General features: G+C 48.3%; 1 protein-coding gene across 6 annotated transcripts in view; it reads right to left on the bottom strand.

Annotated features, from left to right (window-relative positions):
• The window catches only part of LOC126581278 (protein TANC2), a 100,193-nt gene that overhangs the window by 7,057 nt on the left and 76,705 nt on the right, over window positions 1-16,431 (bottom strand). For all 6 annotated transcript variants that reach the window (XM_050244819.1, XM_050244818.1, XM_050244817.1 and 3 more), the window contains 2 exons: window positions 12,602-12,771; window positions 2,086-2,416 (listed from right to left, as the gene is read on the bottom strand). In XM_050244819.1, coding sequence (XP_050100776.1) covers window positions 2,086-2,416; window positions 12,602-12,771 — 501 coding nt within the window. The remainder of the gene's footprint in view (window positions 1-2,085; window positions 2,417-12,601; window positions 12,772-16,431) is intronic.

Here is a 16,431-nt window from a genome sequence, read left to right as displayed (position 1 = left end):
TCTACGCTGCGCTTACATTCAGGATTGAGTTAAACGGCATGGCATTCGCAATAATGCATCCTGTTCCTGTTCCAGAATGCGATCGCGATTCCCTTTATAGCCCCTAATTATAGTAACAATTTGAAGCGAAACGCCTGACTTTGCTTTTATTTCTTTGCGACATTTCCCCTTTTGCAACGGAATTCTCCGCTAAAGTGATCGCACCTTACCCCAAAGAGACAATTAAAATCACGGCACCTTATAATAACATTCCCCGCTGCTTCAGGGTAAAAAGGATCACCAAAAAGTGCATTTTATGTTTTCTGATCGTCCCAGTGCAAAGGGACACTGTGGAGGGAGCACGGCTTTTTGCGGTTTGTAATTGCGCAAAATCACGCCTCGGATAATGTGTGTTGCGTCATTTTTGCAGCATTTAATAGCCACTAATGGAGAGGAAAGCGAGTGAGCGAGTGTCTGATCGATGATAACAATTCATCCTACTAGCCGATGATGATGATGATGATGATGATGATGCTGGCTGCACAAAGAACCATCAGACCCTCGTACACCAGAACCTGATTGTGTGAGAACCATTATGATAGCACGATAAACCAGGCAGGCCAGGCCAGGCCGGTCGTCGGCAGGTTCGTCATAAATCCACCTTCCCCGAGTGCGTGCGGTGGCCAACGGTTCGTTCGGTGCAATGACCACTAACCACCAACCAGCCACACCATCGACCTTTCTGGCTGTATCTGGCCATAAAAATCCTTCCAAAACCCACTAAACTTTGCATACGCGCATACACATTTTGTCCCATTTCGGTTCATTGATCGGTCGATCATCGGCGGTACGGTTCGGGTGCGATTGATCTGCGCCGAATGGTGGAGCGCGCCTCTTGGCTCATTTGCTTAAGCCGACTTACGCTAAGCACCGTGTCTTAATGCCACACACTCGCTTGCCGATCAAAACACTCCCATTCTGCGCGATCGCACTCTCGTTATGCTAAGGATGACAAATTTGTGAACCTGTGCTGTGGGTTCTATAAATCTGGATCGATGACTTTTTAGTTGGTTGGTTGGTTGGTTTGGGGTTAGCGAAACTAAAAATCATAAAACACACACAGAGACACACACCAAGCAGGCAGCAAAGGAACAAATTGGCGATCGCGAAATCATAAATAAACGAAGGAGCAACAGAAATCAACAGGCAGAAGAAGAAAAAAACAAAAGAGCAAAAAAAAAAAACGAAGAAGCTAATTTGAATCAGAAACAGAGACAGAACGTCTTCAGTGTGACTCGCGGAACTAAAAAAAAAACTCAAACTCAAACTCAAACTCAAACGAAACGGAACGGCACGAGGAAAGGAGGAGGATGGGTGCGTGCCTGCTAATTGATTCAATCCCGCGCCGGCCGTGCTCGCCTGGGCCGTCCAGAGGGATTTGATTTTGCCAAAAACCGCGGACGCGGACGACCCGAGACTGAGCCGATGAAATTTATGGCCATCATTAGGCCCGTTCCGCTGGCGCTTGCTGATGCCGGACGATGATGGTTGTTGTTGTTGCTGCTGGTGGTGGTACGAACCGACCGATGCTGCAGCCGCCATCGAGCGGCTGAGTTTGCTGGCGGCCGCCGTCGTCGCCCGATGGAAGGTGGCCGGATTGAGCAGCGAAGCTAAACCTGTCATCGTTTTGTCGTCGTTGTCGTCGTCGGAGGTAGTACGCGATGATGATGATTCCCGATGATAATTCCCAGAAAAGTGATGGATTTGGAATGTTTAGTTTAATTTATGAGCACGTTGTTCCGGCGCTCCGGCAAGGATCGCGTTTGATCGCGACGCACATAAGAGCACATGAAAGGGGAATATGTAATTACGCGGGAGGTAGCGGAGGTCGACGGTCCTCCATAATTAAAGAAGACGTTGCGTAGTTGCATGTAGTTGCAAGAGGATCCTTTCCCCTTGGTTCATTGTCTCAAGGAATCAAGCGGACGCCGAGAGAGAGGGAGAGAGAGCTTCGCTCGATCACGAACTTGGCGCAGAGGGTGGCGAGGTGGATGATGATCATCATGATCATCGGTGGATGATCGTTCATCAAGTGCGGGCGCTTACCTGAGAGTGTGGAGTTGTCGGTGTGACCGTTGGCGGCCGTACGCCGATGGCCGAACGGGCTGCGGAGATTCTTGGGGCTGAACAGCCGGCGACGGTTCTGCGGTGGGGTCGCGCAACTGCTCGATGTGATTTCGCTGCTACCGTTAAGGGCCACCGAACGGGGGCCACCGCCTTTCGTGATGCCAACACCACCAACGTTGCCGTTCCCGATCGTCGTCGTCGTCGTCGTGGTGGTGATGCTCGCGTAATGCGGTTCCACCTTTCCCGAGGGACATTTCGGTGGACGATCCTTCAGCTTGTACCGGTCCGTCGATAGCACGTCGGAGGGATTCTGCAGGAGTCAAGTGGGAAAGTAGAAGGAGATCGCAGATTAATGGTGGCTGGCAGTAGGCTTGGCTTTTGCGCGATCGTGTTCAGCCTCTTTGTGCGCCGATTTGTGTTGCTGGTTGGTTGATTATGTTGGGCAATAAAGATGAGCTTTGCAGCAGCGTTTCTAGCAGCGTCGCGGGTTAAAGTGAGAGAGGTCGATGATCGCAGTTGCAACCACGGTGCGTGCATAGTAAGCGGTGCCGTTTACAAACGATCGTTAAGGTGTGTGGGTGGGAAAGGAAGTTTACGTTAAAAATTGTCAAAAAGTGAAGAAATTTTCTTTACAATCGATTTCCTGCTCGATCGTATGTGTTTGAGAGTTGCATATCACAGCTGCTATCGTAAATAAAGTTTTGCAAATCGCCAAATGACAGACAAAGGAAGTTTCTTTACTGTGAAAGTTGCTATCATGGTCATGGACCTTTACAAATGATTGCTTATAGAAGCTGTATCGAGGAGGTTTCAAGGATTCAATTGATATCAGTGCTTGAACGATTATTAAAGAGAGTAACTTGACGCGGTTGGATCATCATATTAAATCCAAGATGTAGCATCTTTCGATGATCAGTCTGATAATGAGGAATTTGTTTGCTTTTTTCATTACTTCGACGTATAGGTGTACCATAAAAAAAGAGAAAATCCTTTATCAAAGTTAAGTTTTTTGTTGGTTTTGTACTGTTTTAACATATCTAAATTGGATCTATATTTCATTGTATATCAAAAACAAACAAAATTAGTGGATTTGTCAGCCTGCTTCCTTAATTAATTTCTCCATGCGGTTATGAACTCGAGAAAACCCTTGGTGACATAGTAGTCCAACTTAGAAGACCAGGGTTTAGTGAGAAACGATTTCAGCAAGCCAACCGTGTATGGTGTGACGATTTACAGGTCTCAGGCCGAACAAACTCCCATATTGATTAGCCCAACCGATTTAATCTAGGACCTCTTTGAGGATAAATCATTCGGCCAAAAATTCATATTCTTCTTCAACCATGTTTGAGTCCGTTTAGACGTATGGCAGGGGCCTCCATCTTGCTGAAACTCAACATTTTTTATAGTGTCGAAGTTTGCTTTAATCGATAATAAAACGTGTTTCTTAAAAAAAAATGATATACACATCAATATTCATTTTAATATGGGATTTTACCAAAACTGAAGGCATTTTCAAACCGTTAGAGACAACTGCTCCAAACATCATTATTCCAGCGGGGATCTCGAAAGCGGACTTGAATTTTATGTTCTCTGAAACATCCTTAGATTTTAGGAGCGATATGAGCCCATTCGTGCGGGAATTCGTTTCGGTTTCTTCGTCTTCAAAACTGTCAAGAAATGCATCGATCGCTCATATCAGAGATGTTTTATCCATTCAACTATTAAATTGCACTTCACCCTAGCTCTAGAGGATGCTTTTAGGTCATATTTGGCCAACCGATGCATGGAGCATCTTGAGATATTCGTCTCTTTTGCAAGCTTTCGTATGGATCGCACTGGATTTCGCTTAACTTTTGCTCTCACCGATCTTATCACTTTTTCAGTGCTCTCCGATCGTTTCCTAGGCCTTGGTCCTTCATGAATAGAATGTTCAATCCGGTAAACAATGTCAAGATTGCGTCCGAGAACCGCTGTTATTTCTATGAGATTTTTCTTGCGCGTGAAGCAAACTCGACACCTGTCGCCTTTTTTCCCACCAAACAACATTTTTTTTTTTTTTTTTTTCATTTTTTCCAACAAACAACTTTTGCACGACTATTTTGTATACAATATTTGATAGATATGAATCTCACGAAAACACCAATTCCTCATAATGCCATACTGGTGTTGAAAACAAATTCAAAACAGAGCAATGAAAACATTCTCATTTTTTTTATCGTACACCCTGTAATTGTTGTCGATCGAGTCACATGTGCTCCAATAGGACGTTAGGGTATCTCTTGAAGATCTCTTTAACGATCCTACGATCACCATGATCGGTAAATATTATTTTAAAATACGAATTAAACAAATCAGATGGTTCAAAGCGTCACGATCGTTGACCAACTTGCATCAAATGAAGTGTCAATTGGTGGACCACACTAAAGCAACCAACAGGCTAAGGTACCAGCACTTCTTCAGCAGAACCTTTACGGCTGAGAGGGTGTCGCAAGAGCTCCTCTAGCAACCAAATCCAATGTAAACCGATTATAGACGTCAGGTTGCCTGCGGCCTGTCTGGTGCTGGGTTCTGCGCTCTTCGACAACCACAGACGATCGATGGATCAACCCCCCTTGCCATGCCAGGTCGTGACTCATCGACACTCCGGGGGAATCGAACTGACCGGTGTCCGGAGGGTGCATATGAAGCAACACTCAGCAGTCACTCACAGCCAAGGATCCAAGGCATCGTTCGGTTTGGAAGCGATCGAGCGATTTCGTTCCGTTGCATTAGCAGGATGATAACCACAACAGTGTGTTTCTGTTGGATGGCCAGCAACGAGCGCCTAGACCGACCTATAGTTAAGCCAACAAACGATCGCTGTCCTTTTGAGAGCGTCATCATCATCATCATCATCATCATCAGCACCACCACCAACCAAAAGAGCCACGTAGCGAGTCCGAACGCAAGTCCGCGAAATGGAAATGGAAAATTGACGACAATTTACAATTTAACACAGCCGCGGCCAACTGGCCGTTCGCTCGGTCACCGGTGTGGTGTCCATGCGACATAGCCAGGAATTATCTGCTCCACCACGCCTCTCTCTCTTCCCTCTCGCTGGCTTTGCATGGCGCCAGTTTGGGGAGCGGTTAATTTTGGTCGCAAAAACGTTCGTCACAAGATAAACAGACGGAGTAGTATGGGATGGAAGGCCGTAGCCGTGTTAACCAGAGGCCAAGTGAGTTGGCCCCGTTTGGTCTGGAAACGATTAAAAGCCAGCTGGACGGATGCGGCGACGTGCGATGGGCGCTCGAGGCTGCGACACAAAACGCCCGGACAGAGTCCGATGATTGTTGGGCCACTTTCGTCACCAATCCGTCCTTCTGTTGCACCACCACATCGTACTCCCTGTTTTGTGTGTCTGTGTTGCATTGGAACTTGCAGCAGAGCTCATTTCGGGCACACCAAATTGGCTGCCGATAATGACAGAAGCAGAAGCCGTCGTTCGAGGGAGATCGACAGCCGGGGCTTCCGTTGTCCACTTTCTTCACCAGGCCAGGCCAGCACGCCGGGTAGCAGGTAGGAAAAAAAACATCAGTGGCAACCAGTGCGGCGCAAAGAGAGTCCAAATCGAGAAACCATTAAAGCCATCACCGGCTCGGCTGGCTGGCTGGTTGGCTGGAAGTCCAATTATAGATTTCCATCTTCATCCCGGAAAGGGTGTTCCCAGCCGGTTCACCTACTTCGGAAATCAAAAGCATCTTCGAGAAGCAAAAACCAAACAAACAGAGCTGTCGCCATACGTGGTGCGACTGTGATAGAACCGGAACAGTCGGCAGTCGATGGCTACCGGTGGCTACCGGTTACCGGTTTGGGCATGTCGCCCCAAAAAAGGGACTCCCGCTGGCGGTGCTGGTGAAGGGATTGGCCCTGGAATGGCGCAAAGAAAGCGCATCCAAGAATGGTAAGGACGAGAGGCACTCAAATAGGGCAACGAGGAGGAAAGCTCCCGCCCCCTTTTCATTGGGGAGGATCGTCTTCATTATAATTGATCGTATGTGGTACGATGAATCATCGTCATTGGATTGAGGCGCGTGTGCTGGACGATAAAGCCTACTGGTCCTTTGACAGCTGCACAACCACGGATCGCGCACAGACACGGAACTCGAAACATGTCAAGATGGCGAGTGTTTCAGCTGCTATTAAATTATACAGACCAGCGGTCAGTCAGTCAGCCCATCCTGCCAGAAGAACGGATCGATGGATCCGTGTTGCAATCATCCGTGATCATCGATCATCAGACGATTGAATGGAGTACCGCCGGGCCGGGACCGGGAGGTTGGAGTACGCGCTTTATGCTTGCGACGAGCGTTATGCAACGCACTGCAACTCCTCTATTCCCCGACTATTTGCCTTATTCAACTCATCGGCCACAGAGAAGTGGATTGGCCGCCTGCGTTCAAATCAACAACCATCGAATCGGACCGATCGGAGTGAAATGAAGCCGTTTTGTTGTCTGAATGTTGCGGACTGGAGCTGGAGCTGACTGGCCTGTGGACCTTGAGAACCGGAACACGAATTTGTAATAAATCAAAATCCAAACCGACCGAAGGGAGCGAGGAATCGGTTGCAATTCGATTGCGATCGTCGGACTAATCGTTTTCCAAACTGCACGTCGGTTCGTGCATCATCTTCTAAACGGACTCCAGAGCGTGAACACCGTGGCCACGCCGTGCCGTGGTGGTGGTCTGCACATCTGCATCATAAATCATGCAGCCGTCCCCGTCAGCATCCGGTTGATGTGGTATTCGTGATCGTGAAAATGGCGCCACGAATGATGGGGACCTGGCTGGAGCGGCCAGTACATTCTAATGCAACCGAATGCACGTTTGCGACGATTAGTAATGGTCGTGGCTGCAGCAGCAGCAACAGGGAGACGCTGCACCATAAGCTTCGGTCATTATACGTATTCGACTGGAGCTTGACCAACATGGCCGGCTGACGGGAGTGGAGGTCAGAACGTCAATAACGAGGCAGACGACATCGGGCAAAATGACGATCGACGATCGTTGTATTGGGACCGCGCGACCACTCGCACACATCACGCAAAACACCAACGGACGGACGGACGGACGGACGGACGGACGGACGGACGGTCGAACGTTCCGGTTTCAACACCTTTCACATTGGACGGTGGTCTCCGGAGGTGGTTTAAGGTGCTACTGCGCGATGTGCGAGCGCCATTGCGCTGATTGATGTAATGGATCATAATTTCCATCCGTCAGCCCCTTGGCCGCCGTGAGACAACCCCCCCGTAGTCGTAGTGGACAAGCCAGGTGAGCGGCCTCTAATTTGCTCGTTCGCTTCGTTTGCCTGTCGCTCGTTCGCTCGTTGGTGGCCCTCAACTCCGTGTACTAACTGCCGCCAATGATGTGAGGTGACCACCAGTAACGGACCAGTGGACTGGGGTCCCAATGGGGGTAGCCTCCTGGCTTGTGTGCTAACGAGAAAAGGCACCTCAACCCTAACTGACCTGATCGACCTAACCAACTAACCGTTCGTTGCGTTGCGTTGCGCTTCACGATTGATGGTCTCTGTCTCCCCGAGGCCACGGTGTGCGCGGTGGTCACCTTAAATTAGGGTCCTTCTCCATTAGCGGCACACATAGAGCACTGTCGGTTCTTCCCGCGCCGATTGACGCTCCGATGAGATGAATCGGAAAGTGAAACCCCAAGTGGGCCTGTGCCGGCCACAGCTACCCCTTAATTGGAGCCCTCCCAAAAATGATGAACAAGTTATTTGGGGGGACGGTGAACACGGTGAGCTCGATCACTCCAGCACCGTAACACCGATGAAGGATATGGAGAACCGGTAATCAATGCTTGCTCGGCCACCGCGGTGTTATGCTGAAAGCCCATCACACAGCGGCCAATCTTTGGCTCAATGTTGAGAATCAATTTTTGGCTAGTTGGTGCGCAGGGCTTCGATCGGTGCTAATCCGATTCGATGGTTTGGTGTGGCCCCGGGTGCGGACAGTGCAATGAAACGTAAGTGAAGGTAGCGTAAGGGGAGCTGAGGATTGTTTTTTCGAGATAGTTACTTTTTACATTTTTTTCATGAATGCTGATCCTTTCAGGAGTATTGTGTAATTTTTTTTTGGAATTATTGAATTGAAATTTATTAAGAAATTGATTGTTGAAAATTTGTTCCTCATACGTGGCTCATTTCACTATGACCCGCGGTTTCATTAAAAAACTGCTGAACTGATCGATTAAAAATTTGAAATTGAAGAAATTGCACCTTCTGGGTACTATTTTCCAGTTTGTCCCGTCGAGTTTTTATTAAAAATGCTGATATTTTATTTTGAATATTTTTCTCCATTCGTTTTCTTCAGAAAAATTATAAAAAGCACTTTTTGTCGACATCAAAATGCTTCCAAAAATTGAGTAAACGTGGTCAAATTTATAATCTCACAAAAGAATAACCATTTGCGTATCTCAAATGAGCCAGTCCACGCGGCTACGAAGAAAAAATAACATTTTTGCACACAAGCTTTTTTAAATTTGATGTCATGGAAGTAGTTTTTAACCAATCCTTCACAAAATACAATCACATATTATAGGAATGTTGTAGTTTAAGGGGGGACTTCGGTATTTAATTTTTATTTGTGACACATATTTTTAACATTTTTCCTGAAAGCTAATCTTTTCAAGAGTATTCTGTAAAAATGTTGGATCAATCGAAGAAAAACTGACAAAGATACAGATTTTTGAAAATCCGCGTTTCATACAAGGCTCCATGCAGCCCGCTACTTTGAAGAACGTTTCCCTAAACCAACGTTTTTAAAGTCGGTGCCCATCGTACCGTAAAAAATACTGGGCCGATCGATTTGAAATTTTTAACACATAATCGCACACTTTTTGCCATGTAATCCCGTCGAGAGATCATTAAAATTGTTTATACTTTTTTTAAAACAATTCTGTAAAGCTCTTTTTTTTTGGCAGAATCGCAAAAAGCATCTCTTTTTCAACTTCAAAAATCTGCCAAAAATCGAAAAATTGGAATATCAACAAAAACTCTCCGGGGTTACCAAGATAAATTTTTAACTTTCTAACGAATATCGATTTGTATGTTTCAGATGATCCGTCATGTCGCTACGATGGACACCGTAAAAAGTAATTTTTCGTCGACACGCCTACCAAAATTTGATGCCATGAAAAAGTTAGTACCTGAATTTTGCTCAAAAGTATATCAAATATTCTTCAAAAGTTGTTGATTAATATGCCATTTATTTGCATAAATAAAGTTGAATGGTTACGTCACAAAAAAATCGCCAAAAAGGGCCTTTTTTTGGCCCGAAAATACCGAAGTCTCCCCTTAATGTAACATCCAGATGGAAAATTAAAACGGAATATTTTTTCACAAAAAATCTTCAAAAATTGTTTGGAACCTTAGCTCTCTTTAAAAGTTGAATTGAATCGATCATGCGATCCTCCGGTGTTCGTGCATGATAAATCGTGCTGCTCGTGGTGTGCTCACCATCGCGGCAACACAGATCTGGTGTGACATAACTCCGGCCGTCCGGTTGCATCTGACATGAAAGGGTGGCCAAACGATTCGTCAACCCGTGATGCCATTTGAACCCCCATTTGTCCGTCCTTCCTTGTTCTGGTTCAGATCCTGGAGGGTTCATGCCGTGTCTGAGAGCCACGTGGACGATTAAAAACCCCCCCCGGGGGGCGACACCAGAAACCATCCGAAGAGCATGGCGTGGTCTATGGTCCCTGGCAGGTAATTAATTTATGACCGAACCGAACCGCTTGCATCTCGGGAAGCATCTCGCATGCAACGGAGCAGCGCGGCAGAGCCTTTCGCCATTTTCACCGTTCACCATTTCGACGACGACGACGACGACGACAGGAGTGTCGCGCTCGATGCTTGGGAACCGAAACAGGCACCACTCTCACACGGATTGTCACCGTGGCGGCATGTCAATGCCGTGCCAGAGATCAATTAAGCACACCCGACTCGCACACACACAGGGACACACCAACTTTGCGGCATAATCAAAATCAGAACGCACTGCGGACACAGCGTGCGGTCACGAATCGAGCCGTGGGCCAGTGCTTTGGTTGGGGTGGTTTACGTTTCAATTACCACCCATCGCCAGGGCCGAGGGGAGGGACAGGAATAGCAATAAGACATTCCTGTAAACCACGTGGTGGTGCTGTTGTGCGACATTGAAGGTTACGCGAACCTCGATGCGAACAATCAACCTCGCCTCACGCGGGAGCAATATATCAATAAATGTTGTACGGGATTGGAGACCTCATCGGAGCCGGAGCAAAAAAAAAACGTCTGACGAAATGCAGAGAGAGTGTCGAGAAGCAATTTTATTGATATTCCCCCAGATCCCGGGGACACAATCCTTGGTGGAGGCTCTACGGTGGTGGTGACGCCTTGAACTTCAAAGCGTCGAGCACTAAGCGATCGCGAGTTGACGCAGTATTTGGACACAGCATTCTGATTGGCTCGAACGGGCAGCTATTGTGTAATCCAACTTGTGGATCCTGTTGGTGCACGCCAAAGGACACCGATTGCTTCTCGCGCACAATTAAATGCATCACCCCTGGTGGTGGTGCCGTTGTCTGAACAAGTTTATTGTCCACCTCGATCGCCTATTTATGATCGAGGTTATGATGGAAGAAAGCTGTGTTGTTGCTGCGTTGCATTGCAATCGATCGCATTCATGTCGACCTCGTGTGGTGATTGTGTTGGTTTATGGCGTTGTAGCCGACACCCTTCGAGCGCGGGCAGCATAATGTTTGATTATGGTCAGTTCTGACACAGACTCACATCAAGTAAAGACACAGTACTGTGTGCCACTGTGGGATGCACCCCGAAAGAAGTGCCAACAAACAGCGATGTCGTAACATCACTTTCGATGATCGTGGCACACCTGCTGCCAATGCTTGTCATCGTCACTGGCGATCATTACAACGACGGAGATACTACTCCTCCGATAGACCGACAGAGCAAGAGAGACATACGATGGGAGGGAGTGTGAGCTTCACACAAAGAAAAAAGTCTTCGTAAGCTGTCGATCTGTTTTTTTTTCTCTCTCTCCATCCATCTCGTAACCTTGTGCCCAATGAGCGTCGAAGTCAAAGCAAAAGGTAGGACGGACGGATCGACGATGATGCGGATGGACCTCAGAGCCAAAACAACAAAAATCACCGAAAAAAAAAACACACGAAAAACGTGTCTAGGTCATGTTCGCGCTCTCGTCCATCCGTCCATCCGTCGGTCCGTCCAGGAGCATCAGTCCTAATCAAGGCGCTGGTCCGGTGTATACCGAACGACAAACAAGCAGCAGCACCACCACCGGCGGCGGCCTAATTGGTGGCGCATAAAAGCTCATCGAACAAACGAGCATCGTTTGTGGAGAAAAAATGTCAGATTTGCGGTACATTTCGCGGTACCAGGATCGATCGATCCCGTGTCCTTCAAGCACTGCGCTGGTGGTGCTGACGGTGAAAATGTCCCGCGACACAACTCGGGTATCTCGGACTGTGCGCCTGGTCTGCACGTTCCGGTGGTTCCGTAATAAATATATCAATCAAAAGTTTCACGACACGGTCACCACATGTTGATAAATGTTGAGGTCCGTTCGCGAAACCCGATCACCGGTGGCACTAGCAGCATGATGATGATGATGTGCCCATTGCTGCCGCTGCTGTTGCTGTTGATGCTGTGACACGGTGACCTCTAGCTTAATTAGCTGGCACACTGCGCCGTTAACAGGCTCTGGCTTGGCTGGTGTATTAAACAGTTCGTCGCCAGCAGCTAGCGTTGATTGTGCCCATGGAACGTGCTATCGTGGTGGGTTTTTAATAGAATCCCTTCTCGTCGGACAGTCACCACTACCACTGGTGGCCGCCAGTTCATCATCATCCGACCTGTCACCGGTCGAGGTGTCAATCAAATGCCTTGAACTGTGTGTCTTTTCAGGGAATGAATTATATCAATTTCGAATTCATCGTCATCGTCGTCGTCGTCATCGGGCATTAAATATGTTCCAGCAGTGAGTGAGCCACCATCGTAGCATGGGTGTGCGCGATCGTGACGAGACGCCCCAGGACGAATGTATAATTTGGACGAGCGAAAGAGCTTTTAATTGCATCCCCGTGCTCGGAAAGCATAAAGGTTAAGCAAACAGCACAACAGCCGGGCCAGACCATAAATCAATTGCGCTCACTCGGTCGCCCCGGTTCACCTGCACCCTCCTGGCAAGGTTACTTGGTGTGGCCTATGATAATGGCTGAAAATTGTTGGTCATAAAGCATCGAAAACGTCTCAATCGTCTTAAACGTCCCCCCTCAACCCAGAGACACATTCCCATTGTCCTGTTTTTGGGGCGCTGGAAGGGAAATTAAGCAATAAACCCACTTTTTGTTTTCGCTGCTTTAGTGCCCCTGGAAAGGATCGATCAGGAGATCTCGTGCGTTCCTCTTACCTGATAGATCGACGCAAAGTGTCCGTTCGTTCGCAGCTGGGAGCGATTCTGGGGCTGCGGTGATCCCAGCGGTGACATTAGATGGCTGCTGCTACCGTAGCTGCTGTTACCGGCGCTCTGCATCTTACGGTTCAGCGGTTGATAGATGGCACCATTCGAGGACAGCATATCTGTTGTGGGAGGAATGAGAGGGAACATCGAAACATCGATTAATATCTTCACACCTTCGAGAAAAGCGCGGGCGAGGGGCGCGGATCGCCGTCGCAGATCGGTCATCCGATCGATGGCGAAAGGGAGAGCGAGCTTCTAAACTGGAGCGCGTGTTTGATGGGCGAAAGAGTTAACGAACCAGAAGCGGTGGTCGCCACTGCTAATAACCCCAAGCTTGAGACACTTAAAAGACGCATAAAAAGGGGAAGCTGGCTGATCGTCGTGATCGCAACCCGGCGAGAAGGTGTCAAATGGCACACGTTGTTCTGTCAGTTCTGTCACACGGGTCCACGGGAGGTGTTAAGCATCCATCAGCCCCATTTGAGAATGCCTCTCGTGCTTCCCAAAAAGCACGAGAGTCGATCGAGATCGAAAGGGAGGAACGATCGAGATGAAACAAACAAACGTCGATGTCGATGATGATGATGATGATGATGATAATAGTGTATGGAATGGGATGGTGCATCGTACTTGTCGCAGTCCTAATGATGATGGTATTTGCATATAATTGGTCCCAAAATGCAGGCTGCGTAAACAGCGTGCTTTCTGCGAGAAGGTGCGCCGGAACAGCTTGACAGGCCATGTGCCTCGTCCCCGAGTTTCCTTTGTCCGTTTTCACATTCCAGAGTATCGCTTGTGACCGAGTTGCTACACGACACTTGAACGTTTTCACTGAGAACTGTGCGAAATTTTGCTCAAACTGAGCCCAACTGAGCTAAATTTTCAATCACTTGCAGAAACGTCACCGTCATGCTGAAGAAACTCATTTGTTTGCATTGGCTTGATTTCTTTTCGGGTGCGTTTCGCGATCTTCTTAACAATTTCAGCTTCTACACGTACATGAAAGTCCTCATGGTGGATGTATATGGAGTAGGCAAGTTCTCAATCTATCAAAGTGAAAGATCTCAAACTGAGTCTAGACGACAGCGAGAACTGGGAAAAATTTCGCTTTGAGAACTCTCAAATATCCAACCTCCATACAAATTGCCCGTGAAAACTGTCACGTAGCTATCGTCAACAAACCAACTAGACGATGACGTTTATTTGATAAAAAAGAAAAGTAAAAACTGAGCTCATTTTGAGCAAAAGATCTCCCGAGGACCCCTCAACTATCATGTAGACGCAGTTTCACAGTTCTCACTGCAGGAACTGATGTAGGAACTCAGTGAAATGGAAAACCCGCTTGCCAACGTGAAAAAGATGTGTTGAGTTAGGGTTATTGAACGGAAGTAATGCATGCATGAGGCATAGAGCTGATGTTTACAACATCCCACAGTGGGTATTATTGTCAGTTGGTCTAATCAGTCGCCGATGGAATGGGCTCTCGAGAAAGAAACCAAATAATAAACAAAAGAGGCTCCGCGTTGGGAAAGGGAAATTACCTTCCGCCCACTGGCGCCCGTGGCACCGGATTGTTTGTTTCTTGTTTGGCGGAAATGGCAAAAATGCCGACAAACGAAACCTTAATAATTGGTTACGATGGATTGGATCGGAATTTAGACATTCATTCGACTGACATTCCCTCTCGGTCTCTTTCGATTGGTTCAATATTCGCAAGTCCACACACTGGTAAGGGTTTCATAAGTCGATCGCCGAGCGACGTCGTCATGGCGACCCCATGGTCTTGGCTGCCAGCTGTTCGCAACCAACCAACCAACCAACCAACCAGCAGCCTGTTGCCGCCGCCTCAGGTTCGGTGGTAATACAATTACTAATCATCAATCCATCCATGGCAGCAGCACAGTAGCCGTGATACGATTAGTGGACGCTGAAGGTTGTTGTGGTCCTCCTCGCTCTCGTTGGTAACCAACAATTGCTGCTTTGATCGCTGCGGCCCCGGGGACACACCGTACGCGAGCAGCATCGCGACCATATATGGGCGAGCAAGTCTGGCTCCCGAGGCACCCGAGAGGTGCGCAGAAACCAGAACTCACCATAATGGCAACACATAATGCAGCCGCTCCCCTTTTGGGCCCTCGAGGGAGCACGTGTCTTTCAATCACACCGACCTCACCACAGATCGAGAGGGACAATGAGGTCCCTGGGTTGGCGCTTGGTCCGCTTGCTCATAAATCGTGGGCTCGTCGTTGATATGCGCTCGGCGGCTGTCCGGAAAACCGATCCTACCAAAGAACGACTAGCACTAAAACCAGATCACTTGCGGACCCGAAACCAATAGATCGAGCTCGCAAACCATTAGCTTCAGCGGCCGCTCGTTCTGCACTCTCATTTGCGTACGGTTGCTGTCAGTGGTGCTCTCGCGGTGCGCATAAGCATATTTTATGAAACATTCTTGCAAATCACGACGACCACGACCAGGACGACGACGACGGCGACGTTTACTTGACTGTAACGATGGAAGTAGAACCCCTGAAGCGGACCGGAGAGCAAAGAAACAGTGCTGTTGTGTGCCGCAAGCGCAGTGTGGAGTGCACACTGTCTTATGCTCGGTAAGGGTGCTCGTTACCTGGGCCAAGCCTTTAAGCACTCACAGCACACAGTGCGCATTACGTGAATGCCATTCACTTACACTCCATATGCTATGATTCGCTTCTCGGAAAATGCTGCCACACATTTCCACAGATTAATTACACGGTGTGTGTCCACATCGTGTCGGCGATGCCGCACCGTGGTTCTAGCGGCGGTAATCGTACGTTCTGATGTCTCGGATGGACGTTTATTATGCGAAGAACGGGGTGTTCTTTGCTACAAAAACGGTAAACGGTTAAGTGGAGGGCCTTGCTGACCCGCTGGTAAGTGCTGGCCAATTGCACGCCAAATCTGCTCTCGCACACACTTGCCACCCGAAGGACAGCAAAAAAAAAATGGAAGAAAAAAAAGGGCTTCAAAATGAGGTCACTCTAGTCATTCGATGACGATGATCTCGTCAGATGTCTTGACATGTAAATGGTGGTGGCACCGCGCACGGCGCAATATGGACGCTGCACGTTGTTGCTGCAGGAGATTTAACTGTTCTGGGGTGCCCCCCCTCGGGGGGCTGGAACAACGATGGAGCATAAAATCGAAAACCAAAAATTGCTTCCAGAAGCTTCTCACCCTTCTCAGGGTCTTTTTTCACGAAATGGTGTGCCATCGTATGCCATAACGTAACCGCCGTACGGGTAATGATCCGTGAAAACCGTTCGTTGTCGTGAATGTGGGTCCGTAACACCTACCAGAGACAGCCACAGAGAGGCCCTCTGAGGGGCCTCTTCTCTGCGCCGAGAAAGATGTTAAATCAAGCGCAACGAAATGGCAAACTAAATGCGTCAACAAAATAAATATCAACCGAACAACCGGGTTGGGTACGGGCCACGATCGACCAATAAATAAATCTTTGGAAATCGGTTTTTCACGACTGAATGACACCCGATTACACACCCAATGTAGCGCGAGACTCGGAAAGGGAAGCGCGTCTGCGTCCGTGGCCGACGGAGACAGACGGACGGACGGACAAAGGGAAATGTCAAATGCAACCACCGTAGCTCACGCGCCACACGTTCCACCGCGAGATGATGGTGCATGGGGGGGATGGCCCCCAAATGATAGTCATCACTTTTCGGGGGAGGCCCGAAAGCTTCGCGGAGCCCGGAACGAAAGCCGGAACGAATGTGCGTCTC

The sequence above is a fragment of the Anopheles aquasalis genome, chromosome 2, assembly GCF_943734665.1.
Source record: "Anopheles aquasalis chromosome 2, idAnoAquaMG_Q_19, whole genome shotgun sequence".
Classification (NCBI taxonomy): domain Eukaryota; kingdom Metazoa; phylum Arthropoda; class Insecta; order Diptera; family Culicidae; genus Anopheles; species Anopheles aquasalis.
The sequence above is the reverse complement of the archived record's forward strand: the minus strand, read 5'-3'. Positions and strand labels throughout refer to the sequence as shown.